Source organism: Patiria miniata, unplaced genomic scaffold (genome assembly GCF_015706575.1).
Source record: "Patiria miniata isolate m_02_andy unplaced genomic scaffold, ASM1570657v1 HiC_scaffold_9, whole genome shotgun sequence".
Classification (NCBI taxonomy): domain Eukaryota; kingdom Metazoa; phylum Echinodermata; class Asteroidea; order Valvatida; family Asterinidae; genus Patiria; species Patiria miniata.
In genome coordinates this window covers 15,111,127-15,127,059 of record NW_024037076.1, presented here as the reverse complement: position 1 = coordinate 15,127,059, position 15,933 = coordinate 15,111,127, and the positions used below count along the sequence as shown (strand labels likewise).

The window sequence follows — 15,933 nt, the reverse complement described above, 5'->3', positions numbered from 1 at the left end:
AGCTTTGAAAAAGGGCCATCAGTGTCGTCATGTTTATTTTTAGCCAAGGAGGCTGCCTGACCTAAGATTCATCAGGAATAGTCAAATCTTTTGGTCTGGGAACCAGACTAGTATTTTACCTCCCATGTTTTGGCGAGCAGTGCGATAGCTCAGTCAATACAGGGTCGTGATTTTGCACCGCGAGGTTGTGGGTACGAATCACCGTTTTGTACCCGACATTTTTTTTCTAACCTGAGGCTTCGGAGGATTTTTTTTAAAGGGAAATTAAGTCCGAATTTCATTACGTTCGAATTATTTTTTTTTCTAATTTTATATTTTTTTCTCATGTTTTTAGAAAAGTTGAGTCCAAAACGCCATAGCGTAGCCTACTACATATTTTTGTATATACGAGGATGCCCAGCATCGGACAGTTTCTGATGTATTTTTTGCATTTCCCTATTAATGACTATTCACTTTTTTTGTCTTGATGCTGCTAAAATGTAAAAAAAAACCAATACCCTTAAAAGAACTTTTAATATTCAGACACCCAATTGTGCGGTGTCTGACCTATCATAATTACTTCTAGTGCTCTATATAATAAATCGAATCTTTCAGAATAATTAGACGAAGGCTTCGAATGAGGGGTTTTGTAGGCCCCTACAAGCTGCCCATGGAACTGTGGTGCGTTTTGCATCTTACATTAAGCCTAAGCCTCAGTGCATCAGTAGATCAATAGTGCAAACTTAAATTTAACATGGTATAGAAGCTAATCATGAGGGTTGTTCAAGTCGTTTCCGTTCAAGGGCCAACAGCATAAAACTACCAAGAATTATTGGACAGGGTATCATTTGGACTTTAAACCAGAATCGTTAGTTTTATGTTGACCTATTGAAACATGGTGATCAGGCTGGCAGATCAGGCAAGCGTATATATAAGGCCAAGAAAAAAACATGTTCAACGTCTTACCTTTTTGAAAAAAATAAAGAAGCCCTTTTTTCTCTCCAAAATAGCCGCCCGACCGGGCAATTCTTCAAGATGGCCGCCATTTTTTTTAAATGGCCGCCACTTGGACTCATGCCATACTAGCTTTATACGGGCTAGATGCAACGGACAACCTGGCCAAAATTATGTTACTGTTTAAAATTTATCATTTTTTCGGTTAAAGAAAAGTAGGCGGCCTCCAAAAAGGAAGCGGGCGGGACGCTGAAGATGTTTTTGTTTACGTGGCCTTATGAAACCAAGGATTCCTTTGAAATCAGCCAGTACATTGTGGCTCTCAATTCAGCCTGAAGGAAAATGTGGAGAGAAAACGATCGCCGGAAGAAAGTATTCATTTTAAGATGCGAGTGTGAAAACTCGTTCACATATTCGTGGGTTTTAGGACTTCAAACCAAGTTACATGTCAGCCTGTGTGGGATATGCTAACGTCACAGTTTTTTGCCCATCTATCAACTCTGTTCAACACCAGTTGGCCCCGGGGTCATTATGGGTACACTCTGATAACACTCAAGTCAGATTGCACTAGACAACAGCCAATTTGGACCCACCTTACTATAGTAACTGTATAGTGAGCTCGTACAGATGTGACTGTTTTCTCTCCAAATCTAACTTGGTGTATTCATAGTGAGTTAATTCTGGATGACATTGAGGTTCTGCACCCAGCCGGCACAAGAAACAGCCGCTTGTATATCCTCCTCAAGTTCAGCCGTCCACTCGGCCACATAGCTGTGCTCGTCAAGTTTTAGGTGGTTCCCGCGGTAAGTTGAGGACATGAAGATATAGGACTGGTCAACTAGAGGCACGAGACGCGGGCAGAGGTCGCATGGGCTGTCCAAGTGTAGATTGATGCCTTCGCAGAAAATGAACTGGTCTGTACCGCGGACGAAGTTCACTTCGCCCGGCCGGTCTGGCGTCAGGACGGCTTCCACGTCCACCGTCAGCCGAATGTAGTCGTTCCTCACGAAGCGTTCGGCTTTGGTCACCGTAATGATCATAGCTATTGCAAATTGTAAATTAAGAGGAAAAAAAGCTCATCAAAAATCTGATCAGTCCTGTAGTAGAGTTTTTCAGAAGTCCATCGAAATTCCGGTCAAAAGTATATCACAAGTCCATTCACAACTAATACAGAGGATATAACAATGACAATGGAATGTTTTTATCAAAGTTCATTTGAATATCTGATGGTTGCTTGACTTGGGACTGGATTTAATATTTACGATGGACTTTGGATGGAGTTGTCAGGATTTGTGATGAACTCGACTACAATACCGAACCGGATGAATGATGTTAATAGTTTCCTTTAAATTTATTTCACTTGACTTGAAGGGCCCATGAAATGTCGTTTTTGAATGAAATACTTGAAAATGCACCTTTGTGTTCCATTTAACCTTGTTTTCAGTTTTCATTTTTAAGGGCATTTTGGTGCCTTTTTATTTTCATACTAATGCAAATGTCTACATTCATGAGCAAAAGTGTGATGTCATTTCAGGCAGAAACCTCAATGTTACAGTTTTTTCACCACCAACATTTTTGTCAGAATTTCGGAAACATGTACTTTGCTGCCGTAAATTGTCTTTTCTTTGGTGATTCGTGGTTGTATCAGTAGGCTACTTGAAATTACGCCTTTGAGCAACGTTTTTTTTTCAAAAACGTTTTTTTTTTCAAAAATGTTATTATTGAGCAAAGTTTGGGTTCACAATTTGAACAGAAACCTCCTAAAGTTAATAAAGTCTTCCTGAAATGACATCACTGCAACAGCTCCCTCATTTGTCAGTAAAAGCACGACACATTTTAAATGTTTAAAACAAGTCCACTTTTCAATAAAAAAATGTCAATAGTTCTCATACATTTAAGAGGAGTAGAAAGTTGCACAAAATGTGTTCCCAAGTAAAATTCATGTCAAGAGCCTTTCAGCAAAACAACAGGTATGACGTCGTAGATGACGGGGCAGGGCGGGGAAAGGGGCGAATGCGAATGCGTACGCACCTTTAAGATCGGTCACGATTTGAATATATACAAACTATCGTACCATGTTTGCCGTAGAAGCAGGCGTTACTCACAGTCATTGTATATGGACAGGGTTGGCACACCTCACCAACTATGGAAAGAAACCAAATGAATCTTACGAGATTAAAGTGATACCATTAACCAACTTAATTGTATAATCCTTATAACGCACAATATATTAATCATATCAGTTAAGTACAGCAATCCGGAGTTCGCAGATTCCGCTGGTCAGTTTCTTTGTTCAACTTTACAATTATTATTTGTGCATCAAGCCAATTTCCATGTGGTTTATTAGAGTATTTGAAAACTAATAATTATTTGAGTATTTGAAAACTAATAATTATTTGAGCATTTGAAAACTAATCAGAAAATGTGACAATTTGTGGGATCTGGTCACAAATGCACATCTTACCTGAAATCATACTTTAAAAAACCAGTCATTTGTATTGGCACACCTTTTCAATTCAAGTCTGCGCTTAAGGCAACATTTAAGATTTTCACGTGTTTGACTCACGGGAGCAGCTGCGGATACAGTCATTCAGCGTCTCGAAACGATTTTGGTTGCCGCGGGTACCGCTGCATCCCCCGTACAGGAAGGGCTGACACTGCTTCGTATTGGAGTCATAGGTCCAGTACGTCTGGTGTTGATTACATGGGCCGACCTCGCTTGGTGGATCGTAGCAAAAATTCCCTGAAAGACGAAAGAGATGTTAATGTCTGAAAAGTTACCCCTTTTACTGACGTAGTCCGAATGTGATGGGGAAGGGGTTTATTGTGAAGGGGTTAAGGTCAGGGGTGTAGCTTAGGGGCCTACTTTGCTGGAGGGAGATGCATACAAAGGGATTGGTCATAGTTACAAACGATAAAAAGCTCAAGATTTGTCTACTTGAAAATCTGTATGGAGGCACAAGTTGCACATGGCCTCAAGTGTAGGCCTCATTTCACTTTTTTGTTACTGTTGGCACGTATCCCCCTCATAAATACTGAGAGCTCAAAGTTGCTCTTACACAAGATACATTGCTGCAACAAATATCAATATTTGCTGCCACTGGTCCCAGGACACATGCTTTGAAAGCATGTGTTCTGGGACCAATGGCAGCAAATATGGTATAACGGATTCCTGGTCTCGCTATACTGAAGAAATCAAGATAGACAATTTACATGCATGTTGACACTTGAAAATGATAGTCCAAAACATATGGAGTAAAGCGAAACCTGTTCACCTTGGGACACTCTAGGAAGTCATGTGCCTGATATTCCCTTCACAAATTACAAGCTACGGCCAGGTACTTAAACAACTCTCACGTAAGAGAGCTAGCGCGTTTTTTAGGATTGAACTGTATTAAAATTGTTCTGGTGGTCGACATACTTGAGCAATTCCCTTCACAGTAGGCCATGGATTCGAAGCCTCCCTCCAGCATGCATTCATCGCCATTGACGGCTGTGCAGCTAACGACATTTGGGTCCGAGTTGTAGTAGAACACCCTCTCGAGTTGTGGGCATAACGGGGACCGCCGCCCCATGAATGTAGGAAGAGCATAACAGAGGCTTCCTGGAAGATGATAAAATGGCATATGATAGTCTGTGAGAATCAGCCTGTAAGTTTTGCTGTTTCTATTGAGATAGGCCTAGTCTATATATCCTATCAGCTTGAGTTATTTCAACAGCAGAGACGACTTTGGAAGAAGTTAAGTGTATTCCTGAACTGAGTAGGCCTATACATGATGGCCTGCCATACGGTTTCTCAACTCGTACTTTGCTTACATATAGCTTTGAAATATGTTCACAAACCATGTCATAGTATGGGATCTGTAGATGACGCTTTGTGAACACTTAACTTACAAGCATTGATCTCCATTATATGAATGGAGATCAATGCTTAGGCCAAAAAAAATCATTTGAAGAAAAATTTGAAGAAAAATAAAGTAGGGGGGAAAAAGCCGCGTCGCCGCACCACTTTTGAGGCAAGCTCCATACCAGAAACAGAAGACTTTTGGGGGTGCCTTACAAGTGACATGCGTGCGCGCACTGGTTCCCGCGCGTATATAGCGCCCTATAGGCATACGCACGACTAATAAAGTATGAGTATCACTCGTTGTCCAATGTTGAGCACTGCCAATTGTATGCGACCCCGCACGCTAGCCAATAGAAGAGGCTTTATATATTGTGACGTCATGTCGATCGGAAATGTGGACTACAATTTGGCTACCATGTTGTTGTGATACAGCAACGGGTTACTGAAGACCCGATAGAAGGCGCTTGCTGAATGGTGACAATCTCGAGGTTAAGACGCAGTTTAGTTGCATAATCAATCACCGAATCTGCTCACATCATAAACCCTTGCTGTGCAAGGGGATATTCCATAGACCAGAGTATTATGTAACCGACATAAAGATCCTTGTCATTTGATTGGTGGAACTCACATCACGTGACATTCGTTACTACTCCCATTCACGCCGAGGCTCAAAAAGTCCCATTCGCCCATGGGTAATGGGAAATACTATTGAACAGTTACACACACATTGCGCGCGTGATGTATTCACTTCGGCACTCTATAGGATCATTAGAGATCAGTGGTGCGCTTGCGGGATATATGTAGTAAATGTAATAGACTCTTGCGAAGCAAGGGTCTATTATATGTGAGCTGATTCGGAGATAAATTATGCAAGAAGACTACGTCTTTACCTCGACATACTGACCAATGATCGGGTGCTTTCTGTATCGGGTCTCGTCACCGTTATCTATAAATAAAACCTAGACACGACATCTATTCTTCCTTTTTTTACGCTGTGAATTGAGCAAAATGTATGCAGTCACGCGCTCTGTATGTTACGCGATACGCCGAGCAATAATAGAGCCGCCCAATCACGGTCGTGTCTCGGTTTTGTAGATATCCCCGGTCGTTTTTGCATTTCAAAATACTGCATCCGAATCGACCAATCACAATCTTAGTCCACATTTGGGAATGAAATGACGTCACGATTTAGTAAAGCCGACTAGGCATCCGCGGTGGGTCGCATAAGCAATGCATTGGACCGGAGATAGGGCTCCCTGGACAACGGTTGATACTCAGACTAGAACAAATGTTGAGTAAATTTTTGATGGTTATTTCACCAAAACCCGTGTAGCTGCATGTCAACATTTTGACTTGAGATGTACATCGCTGATTTTGTAACAAATGAAATTGCAACGAACAAGCAACTATTTCCGAGCCGCATACCATACAACCTGTTCCCCAGGGCCTACATGATTTTCAACCTCGTTTCCAATTGTGAAACTTGCATCCTGTATCCTTATTCGATACCGCATTATTTTCAAGTAATGGATTTACATCGTGTACTTAACGTGTTTTACGTGTTTTAACGTTCAAAGTGAATTATTGGGCGTACTCCTCAAAAACATTCTCCCTTTTCCATTTACTTATTAAACATGTAGTGTAATACAGCATTATTGGATGGATAAAGATTGCTAAATGACAACTTTGAAAAAAATCGTGTTTTCGGATCGCTCGCTATACGACGGATTGATCCCGTCTGTATACCAAGGGCGCCCCATACAAAAACACACAGATCTAGGATGGGCAGGCAATTTGCAGGTAAAAGATTATTGAACATGCAAATGATCCAGTAACCAGGGTGGGAGAACAGGAAGCGAGAGCGAACTGCTCGACACCATGGAAACGAGGTTGGGGTAGGGCCTACGTGTGCACGCAGGACATTTCGATAATGGTCATGATAATGTATTTATACAGGAATGTGCAACATCCATACGTTATGTGCATGTCTACTATGTAGTATATCTGTTCTGCTCTCAACAGGCATCTATAGACTGTATAGTTTTGGCAGTGCACCTTGAATACAGGGGCCATCGAAGGCTTTTGAAAGGGACGAGTCGCCGTTCTTGCATGCCGTCACTCCCAGCACGCAGGCGTTCGGGTAGTCCTGTGCGTCGGTGCCACAAACTGTGCCTTCGTCAGCTCCCAATAAGGGACAGTCGGACTCGTCCAGGCAACTTACGCAACCCGGTCCATCACCCACCAGGCTACAGCGCCAGCCAAGTGGACATTCATGATCAAGGCACGGATCTTTTGAACACACACGAAGAACATGAACAGATAAACAATTTATAAGTTGTACTCATTATCAAAGCAAAATTTCTTCGCGATGGAGATTGGCTGGGCATGTGCCAATCAAAAGGAGGTAGAAACGACACTGATGTTATGCTTGTCATTTTTTTTGGAAAATACATTGAACAAAAGAATTACATTACGGCTTACAAGATGAAGCCTTTACAAGACAAAATCGCACGCCGGGATGAAGGTTCTAACGACCCCTCCCTCCCCCGGTCACAGATGAGTTGCGCCTTTTCTGCTTTTACAAACTTGTGCACACGTAGCCTCATTTAATGTGAACAGAAAAGCTGTAATTCGTTCTTCGTGCACACCAAAGACCACTCGTCCTTCGGTATGTATAGGATAAACATAAAACATCTCATATTACCTGTGCAGGTTGGCGCCCCTTGCTCTAGATACAACGTGCCGTTTTCCCTGCACACGATTTCCGTCGATCCGGAGAGCAGCATACCGTCTTCACACCTGACGCTGACTGTGGCTCCGATAGGAATGATCTTACCGTTCACATCGGGACTAGTGATTGCTCCTACTGGCAGATCTAGTGACGGACAGTATGCCACTGGCGGGAAAGGGGGAATATTATATTCATTGTGAAGAGGTATACGTGTTTTTGGGTTGTTGTTTTTTGTAATACCTGACTGGTTAAAAAGTCAGTTTGTCTTATACATGTGGGTACAGAATGATTAAACACTTAAAGAGGTCCCTTTTTGTGGTGGATGGTTGGGCCAACTTTGGTACAATGCAACCGTTCCATGACGGATATTCATGACGATAGCAAACAAGTACTTCCGTCATTAAAGGGAATATACATCATTTGCTTTTGCTGTAATTTTCAGAAATGGATGGAATCGGGGGGTTGGAAATATATAGCAAATATAGTTACACTGACTTTTTTGAGGTTTCGGGTTCGAAAATGCTATAAAAACCAAGAAAAACAATCATTTTCTTGTAGTCTGGCTCCCTGACTCCATTTAAGAAGAAACAGAGCAGTTTACATATATTGGGGAATTGTAGGTCAGGGAACCAGTCTAGCTGGCTTGTACCCGTTCATAGGTGTGTAATCGATTGCAAACAAGTGCGATGGTCAACTGGGGCCTGTATTTGAAAAAAAGCCAGTTTTTTCCAACGCTGATCGGCCGATCAGCGTTGGAAATTGATACAAAAATACCACTTTTCTTGAAAATGACAGTATACCAGGTGCCATGATTTTACAGGATGCTTTACACTTTCATTCACTAACAGTCCAGCAAGGTATTTCAAAATGATTTGGTAGTTTTATTTTTTGATGTTTGCAAATGTTGTATATTCCCTTTAATTGCAGACTTCCGTGAGTGTAGGATTGATTCCGTGTGCCAGCGTGTTCATACTTGGTTCAATTTAGACAGACGAACTATGATATGCATTCCCTGGAAGATTTTCCACGGAAATTAGTCATTTTTTTTTAATGAAGCTAAATATATATGAGGTGTAATATAATGCATTATGATTTTCTTGGAGTTGGCTGATTTAGACTACTTTCCTCCGTTTCGCGTAGGGAGAACGTCTCAGCCAACATCTCGGGACCGGCAATTTCGCTTTATTTCCCCGTGCTGGATTGTTTACACTATCACTTAATATATTTAAGAGACTGAGATACAACGCTGCCTTTTTACTTGGTAGTTCATATGCCTCCTTTCCGTAAACTCACATGTACATATCGGTGCTTCGTTGCTCCAGTCCCCATTAGCTTGACACTGTCGCTGGCGGACACCATTCAGTGCGTAGAGTTCCAAACACTCATACGAAGCGAACGACAGGTAGCTTGTGCCATTAGATAGCACGACATTTCCGTTGGCGAGGGGTGCAGGAGTCCCACAAGGAACTACAGAATAAGAATATAATATGACTGGCATCAACTAATATTAACAAGATTAATGACAGAATTTGCAACAGGGATGTAATTTAAAATGCACTGATTTAATCTTCAATGAGTAGGCCTACTTTTGCCACAACTCTATCAACATGTGATGGGAACCTAGATCACGAGAGACACGGAGAAAATGTTATGTGCAGAAACAATGGAAACATGAATTGTCACAGCAGATCAAAATAATGTCAAGAAAATGACACTCCACGCTCAGAAAATAATCTACTTGCATTTTGCGAGATGAATCATCAGGAACATACAACTAAAGTGAGAAAACAGTCCCAAATAAACATCGTTCATTAATTATATATAGGTTCAGAGATGGTAGACTTTGGAAAGAGATATATGTGTAAGCTCGAAGTTTGAGTCAGTAGCAGAAATTGAGAGGAATTGCATTGGTGACAAAGAGGATAAAGTGACCGAAACGTCAAGTCCACAACTCTGGCTCATTTCAGAACCACATCCCTTCTGGATCAGTACCGAAACAAACTGCCTGCGATGGTTTCTTTTTAGTTTGTACATGAAGAGGATGAAGTATCGCTTTCGAGAAATATAGTCACTTCACATTGCAAGATAAGTATTGCCAAATTGCCTGTCCTATCGTAACCCTAGGATTCGGATTCAGTCAAAAGTTGATGTCCACTTTGCAAACCCTTGATATATACCCACCGGTTACAAAGAGTGTGCAGACCGACCCTTCCTGGGCAATTGTTCCGCATACATACGGGCTGGTAAAATCAGTGGTGAGATCTGAAAGCACTAAGCGCAGTAGATGCAAATCGTCGTAGTTCAAAAGACGCTGGTGTGTTGCCATGCTTATCCTGTCATCATTGAGGAGATAATGAGTGGGAAATGCTTAAACAAAATTATGGTAGTCTCCACCTGTACGAGTACTAAGGCAAAAAAAAAGTCTCCGGCTTCTGGTATGCGCGCGCGTCGCCGTAGCCATGCGCGTCGGCAAAATAAAAGCGTTGTTTTTTTTTCAATGAAAGATAATGTCTAAAAACTATGAAGCCCGGGAAGGGACAGGGTGGATTTTTTTTTGGAATTTCCTAATTCGTTCGCACGAATTACTAATTCGTTCGCACGAATTACTAATTCGTTCGCACGAATTGCTAATTCGTTCGCACGAATTCCTAATTCGTTCGCACGAATTAGTAATTCGTTCGCACGAATTGCTATTTCGTTCGCACGAATTCCTATTTCGTTCGCACGAATTCCTATTTCGTTTGCACGAATTCCTAATTCGTCGGAACGAATTAGTAATTCGTGCGAACGAATTACTGGAGTTATTCGTGCGAACGAATTGGTAATTCGTGCGAACGAATTACTGGAGTTTGCTAATTCGTTCCCACGAATTAGTAATTCGTGGGAACGAATTAGTAATTCGTTGGCACGAATTAGTAATTCGTCCCACGAATTACTAATTCGTGCGAACGAATTACTAATTCGTTCCCACGAATTAGTAATTCGTGCGAACGAATTAGTAATTCGTGCGAACGAATTAGGAAATTCCAAAAAAAAATTCCACCCTGTCCCTTCCCGGGCTTCATATAAAACCGCCAAACTCACTAGTTTGACTGGAATCCTGCTGCTGCACAATTTTAACGTGTTTTTAGATGGGGTTATGATCGAGAATAAGCTTTACGTGGCCTCTAATATTTAAAAAATGCATAAGAAATCAACCGTACACGTCCGCAGCATCTGTTGCTGGCAAGAGGTAGAGTAGGTTGAGGTCTTTATTTCATTCAGTGTGCGTGAAATCACGTGACCCTTGCTTCCGGTCGAAAAAGGCTAAAACCGGAAGTGGCTTATTATTTGAAAGTGGTAATAGATATTAACTTGCTTTCAACGGTGTTTGTCTCTTGGCTTATAGTATTCTTCAAATCATTTATCGATGACGTCATGCAATCTTCGAGCGCCCTCTAGCGACAGGTTGAAATTTTTTTTAAATGTATTTTGAATAGATGTCTGTGGCGAAGTTTGTCGGAATCGCCTAAATATTGGTGTATATGATGACATTGACCCACTTAAGACGTGTGCGAAGTTTAAGGTGTATGACGTTATCAGATCGGAAGTTATAATGAAAAGACCATTTTTCCGTAGAAAATTCCTGAAAAATCAACCATGGCAGATTTTATATTAGTTTTTACTTTAATTGTCTATTTAAGGGTAGGTCTAAAACATTTCAAAGCTTCGAGGCAATAAGCAAACTCGGACATGCCATGCGCACGCTTAAAACTTCAGGTTGACAATAACTCATAAAACATGCACAGGACGTCCACAATGTACATGTACATGTACGTGCACGTAAGTTGTACATATCGCATGTCAGTCAGCCCGCGCAGCGCACGTGTTGCTGAGGTCAAATCCTGTCCATAGTGACCGTTTTAGCCGATTTCCGGCTAACTTTGACAGATTTTATGTTCATGCATAGTCAGGGACCTAATTTTGATAAAAACAAATCATAATGCGGAAAAGCCCTATCTTCTGTTGCAAACAGACATATATCTCTACTTATATGTCTATGGGTCCAACAGATAATCAATATTGGGAACAGCTCTGTGGTTGTTCACAACCACAATTTCTAGTTAATCTTACTTTTGCTCGCGCTCATGGAAATCGACTCATAGGACTGCTCATACTTGTTGAAAGTTTTACTCTCAGTGGTAATTGTATTCATGGAGATTTTAATCGACAACAAGACTGTCACGTGATTACCAGGGTGCGGCAGGTAAATGATTAAAACTGAATTCAAAGGTATTCAGTAATGATTAGTTTCAGGAAAACTTTTTTTACCAATGGCCGCTGGTTGTCGACAACTTGATGACTTGGTAAAATGTTGCAATGAGAAAACCATTGAAAATTTGGATGCCAACAATTTCTTGATAAAAAGCATGCACCAAAATTAATGTAGGGGTGCGGGATTTTCCCTATCGCATATTATTTGTCATTTCCCCCAATTGCATGTGACCCCGACAGAGTGAAGGGTGTATTTATCCGCTGTTGACATAGTGCCCCAATCATCTCAAAGTCTATCATTAAGCTTATATTTAAGTAATTACTTTTTGATCTCTGATAAAATGAGTATAGTTTAATTATATATAACGTCATTCATGTAAGTTTTCCAACTCGGATTTGTAATATTAAGACCAGTTTCAGAAAGCTTTGGATCTTGTTGCTATAGGTGCGTAGCTTACGTGCACAAACTACTGTCGTTTCGCTTGCTGTGGGCCCATGTTGCTGCGTTGTGACTGGCTTTTCGTCGGCTTTTCGTCACACTTTTGAGATGTCGGTAGATCCTTTTCTCACCCTCAACTATCATTGTATAATGGGTGACATTGTGTAGATGCTGTTGGTGAGTCTTTGTGAACATTTCACATTATTTGAGCGGGGTAATTTTCAGTTGTTTTCTCGCCCCAGGTCACCCTTTGGTTTAACGTGTCATTCACGTACGTGTGCCTATTTTCCCACGTGAGAACGCCATTGAAACATGCATTTACAAGGAACTCATTTGTGTGCTATGTAGGGAGGACAATAGTGACGGGATCCACCTCCTGAACGCTCGGGGACTTTTTGAACTTAATTCATAAATAGTTAACTGGGGAATTTTAGCTAAAAAAATTTAGAGTTATTTAATTGGGAAATAACTGTCTTGTTCTGAATTGTAACTCGAGCTTTTGAAATCTAATTAAATCTTAGTGATTCACTTAAGTGAAGGATTAGCCTTGGTCAATGCTCTCGTCGTTATTCGTCCCGTACGCGGTCAATCGTCGGCATATATCCTCACTCGCTATGCACATGCATGTAAAATTACAGCGAGAACAGCGACCTCACGCGGCCACTATTTTTATATGCAAATCAGTTGGGGACGATCTCGAGCCTTGGTTCAATCGTCCATGTGTGGTTTTGGGGGTGTTGCTCATTATGTTAATAGCCTTAGCTGACCTCAAATGTCGTTTTCTTATTGGTCGATCGTTGCGTGGAAACTTGCATAGTGAAACGTGGCACCGTACATAATCCATACACGTTCACGTTGTGTGTCTCTGCACACGGCACCAATGCACAAAAACTGTGGTTCCTGTCACGTCCGCAAAGGCGAATAGCTGCAAATAATTTGATGACGTCCGGATTTACCAAGGTGTGATTGGACACTCCACATATTAGCCCCGCCTACACTTATCTTTATTCGCATACGAAGTCGTGCGCTAGAAATCCAGCGCAAAATAAAGAAAAGCATAAGTTTTTGCCGACGATTGAACCAAGGCTCGAGATCGTCCTCAACTGATTTGCATAAAAAAATAGTGGCCGCATGAGGTCGCTGTTCGCGCTGTATTTTAACATGCATGTGCATAGCGCGTGAGGAGATATGCCGACGATTGACCGCGTACGGGACGAATAACGACGAGCGCATTGACCAAGGTTAGTGTAGGATGGACCTTCCACACACACACACACCCACCCACAAACAGTGCCGTGAGTGAGATCCTTACATTGAATTCGACAATGGCGTATGTACTATGGTGGCCGTATGGAGGACAAGCACAAACATTGAGGTACGAGCATACCTTTCTCCATTAGGTGTTATTCTCCACCACCCAATCAAATCATCCACAGAGGCGTCTTGACTGGATACATTATAGCCACAGTCCAATATAACGGTAGCTCCCGTAGTGCTGAGCACATTGGAACCAGATATGAGGTACTTCCCATCTTTGTATATACCTAGGTTGACACCTGCTCATACCAGAACACACACGATATAAGTTAGAAAAGACGGTGACAGGGCCAGGGTATAATATTAGTTTCAGGGCCTTCTAATTATGTATCTCTCAACTGAATCTGACCACCGTAAAGTTAACGGGATTGCCCTTCACTAATGTGATTCATGTCACTGTATATACTCAGTGTTGCCCGAGAGCTTGCGAGTTTGCTCGAGTTGGACTCGTAGCCGAAGCCCCTGCTAACAGCTCTCAATTGAGTTCCTCACCTATTAGATACCAACCATTTAAGTGACGCATTTTAAATTCAATTGGATGCAACCAATTTTCTGAGAGGTCTTTTCAATGGTGTTCTCTAAGTTTCAAGGAGAGCATCGTGCTTAGAACGAACAATTATTTATTGGAAGAGCGAACTTCTTCAATCCGGGCACAAAAATAAATTTCACTCTGTTATGTCTAGTTCCCGCTTAATTTATTCCTCTGCATATCATGAAATTCGGCCGTAGTTAAGTCATTACCTACGACACATTCTGGGAATGTTGCGTTCCAGCCATCGTCGGTGCATTGGATGTAGTTGCTACCGTGTAAGATGAAGCCCTCGTCGCAATCGAAAGCAACTACGTCGTCAACGTAGTATGCTAGACGACTCGTTGACTGGTCCGTGATTACATGGGGAATCACGGGGGGATCAGCGCATCTGGCTGTACCAAGAACACAGAGAATTCAATTCAACTAGACATCTATTGTAACACTGACTGACATCATTAATAATGACTGTTCACAGAAGGCTTATAGAAAATAGGAATCTGCAAGTATTAAAGGTATTCGCTGTTGCTTAGATTTAAACACTTTTTGCTACCACCTTTTCCATATGTTTATTCGAAGACAGGTTATGAGTTCACTGAGTACGAACTCCCTTCAGTTTAAAGCTACAGTCCATCATTTGTAAAGTGTGCATTTTGTTCGTTTGAAGCAACAAGAGAGTTCAAAATCTAATGAAGGATACTGAGCAACCAACCTGATGAAGTTTCAGCTAAGCTTCAGCTGTACATTCCGAGAAAAACAACATTCTTAGATCTTAATTTCAAATCAAAAGTTACTGAATCATGTTTTGAATTGCAGCTATACGCGACGTCGCGCACTGATCCGATGAATTACAACAACCGCGCGCGCGTGTGCGTCGTTCCAATACTTGTGCGCGCTGCGCTGAATAACAAAACGAACTACTAATTTAAATTTTCCTACGGTGCTTTTTAAGAATCACCGTTGGAAATGCCTTCGTTCGTTGATTACTTCAAAATGACAGCTTCCCAGAAAGAATAACTTCACAGGGAGTTTAGTTCCCTTACTATCTTTCAACCAAGTTTGTTTTTCAACAATAATTACGCCAGTTACTTTTCGGATGGCTGCAAATGATGGACTCTCGCTTTAATACGTTTAAAAGTAATGTGTATGTTATTTTCGGAATTTATTGGTACTAACAGGTGTATAAACGTCTGATGTAAACCTGTAGCTTAACGATTTGGTATACAGACAAGGCACGAAACGGCTACACATTGCATACGTGCAGTGGGGCTCGGTACAACTGGTCAATGTTATACGTATCCTGTGTAACAAACATAAACGTCTTTCAGTTACCTTGCATAGAAGTTGGTCGAACCAACAAATGCTTTCAGTGGTAATGAATTCTGGGAACTAACCAAGTACTAAACCTACCTATGACCTTCAGGTTGACTGTCTCTGCATATGACATGTCCAAGTTGCTACACGCGTATTCTCCCGCGTCGGCAACGCTCACCGTTGGAAAACGCAGAACTACATCACCCGCAACATTCTCCGCCGCCAAGTCTAGGATCTGCAATGTTTAATCAGAAACCAACCTGAAAGTTCAAGTCTCCTCTCAACATATAAATAGAGCGGTCTCAGATCATGTACATGTACGTTATAGAGGGAATTGTTAAAGGGGAAATTGGGACAATATAGCTGGCTTTAAAAAGGAAATTTAGCACTCAGGGAGAACATTCAGGGAAAACATTTTCAGTATGAAATTTGAACCGAAGGGCGCACTCTTTGCAATGGAGTGCGGGGATCATTTTTTCAAAATAGTGATGGGCTGAAAGACTTCTTTAAGTTTTACGGGCCCTAACCACCAACAACATTAATTTGATGTACGTGTATGTCTTGCACAA

At 41.5% G+C, this 15,933-nt stretch overlaps 1 protein-coding gene across 1 annotated transcript in view; it reads right to left on the bottom strand.

Moving 5' to 3' along the window:
* Positions 1 to 291: 291 nt before the first annotated feature.
* The window catches only part of LOC119720573 (sushi, von Willebrand factor type A, EGF and pentraxin domain-containing protein 1-like), a 31,321-nt gene continuing 15,679 nt past the window's right edge, over positions 292 to 15,933 (bottom strand). The window contains exons 14-24 of the mRNA XM_038190292.1: positions 15,461 to 15,599; positions 14,263 to 14,445; positions 13,592 to 13,760; positions 9,693 to 9,844; positions 8,805 to 8,978; positions 7,485 to 7,676; positions 6,836 to 7,069; positions 4,355 to 4,537; positions 3,500 to 3,676; positions 3,008 to 3,076; positions 292 to 1,975 (exon numbers count right to left, since the gene is read on the bottom strand). Of these exons, the coding sequence (XP_038046220.1) occupies positions 1,608 to 1,975; positions 3,008 to 3,076; positions 3,500 to 3,676; positions 4,355 to 4,537; positions 6,836 to 7,069; positions 7,485 to 7,676; positions 8,805 to 8,978; positions 9,693 to 9,844; positions 13,592 to 13,760; positions 14,263 to 14,445; positions 15,461 to 15,599 (2,040 nt within the window). The 3' untranslated portion in view covers positions 292 to 1,607. The remainder of the gene's footprint in view (positions 1,976 to 3,007; positions 3,077 to 3,499; positions 3,677 to 4,354; positions 4,538 to 6,835; positions 7,070 to 7,484; positions 7,677 to 8,804; positions 8,979 to 9,692; positions 9,845 to 13,591; positions 13,761 to 14,262; positions 14,446 to 15,460; positions 15,600 to 15,933) is intronic.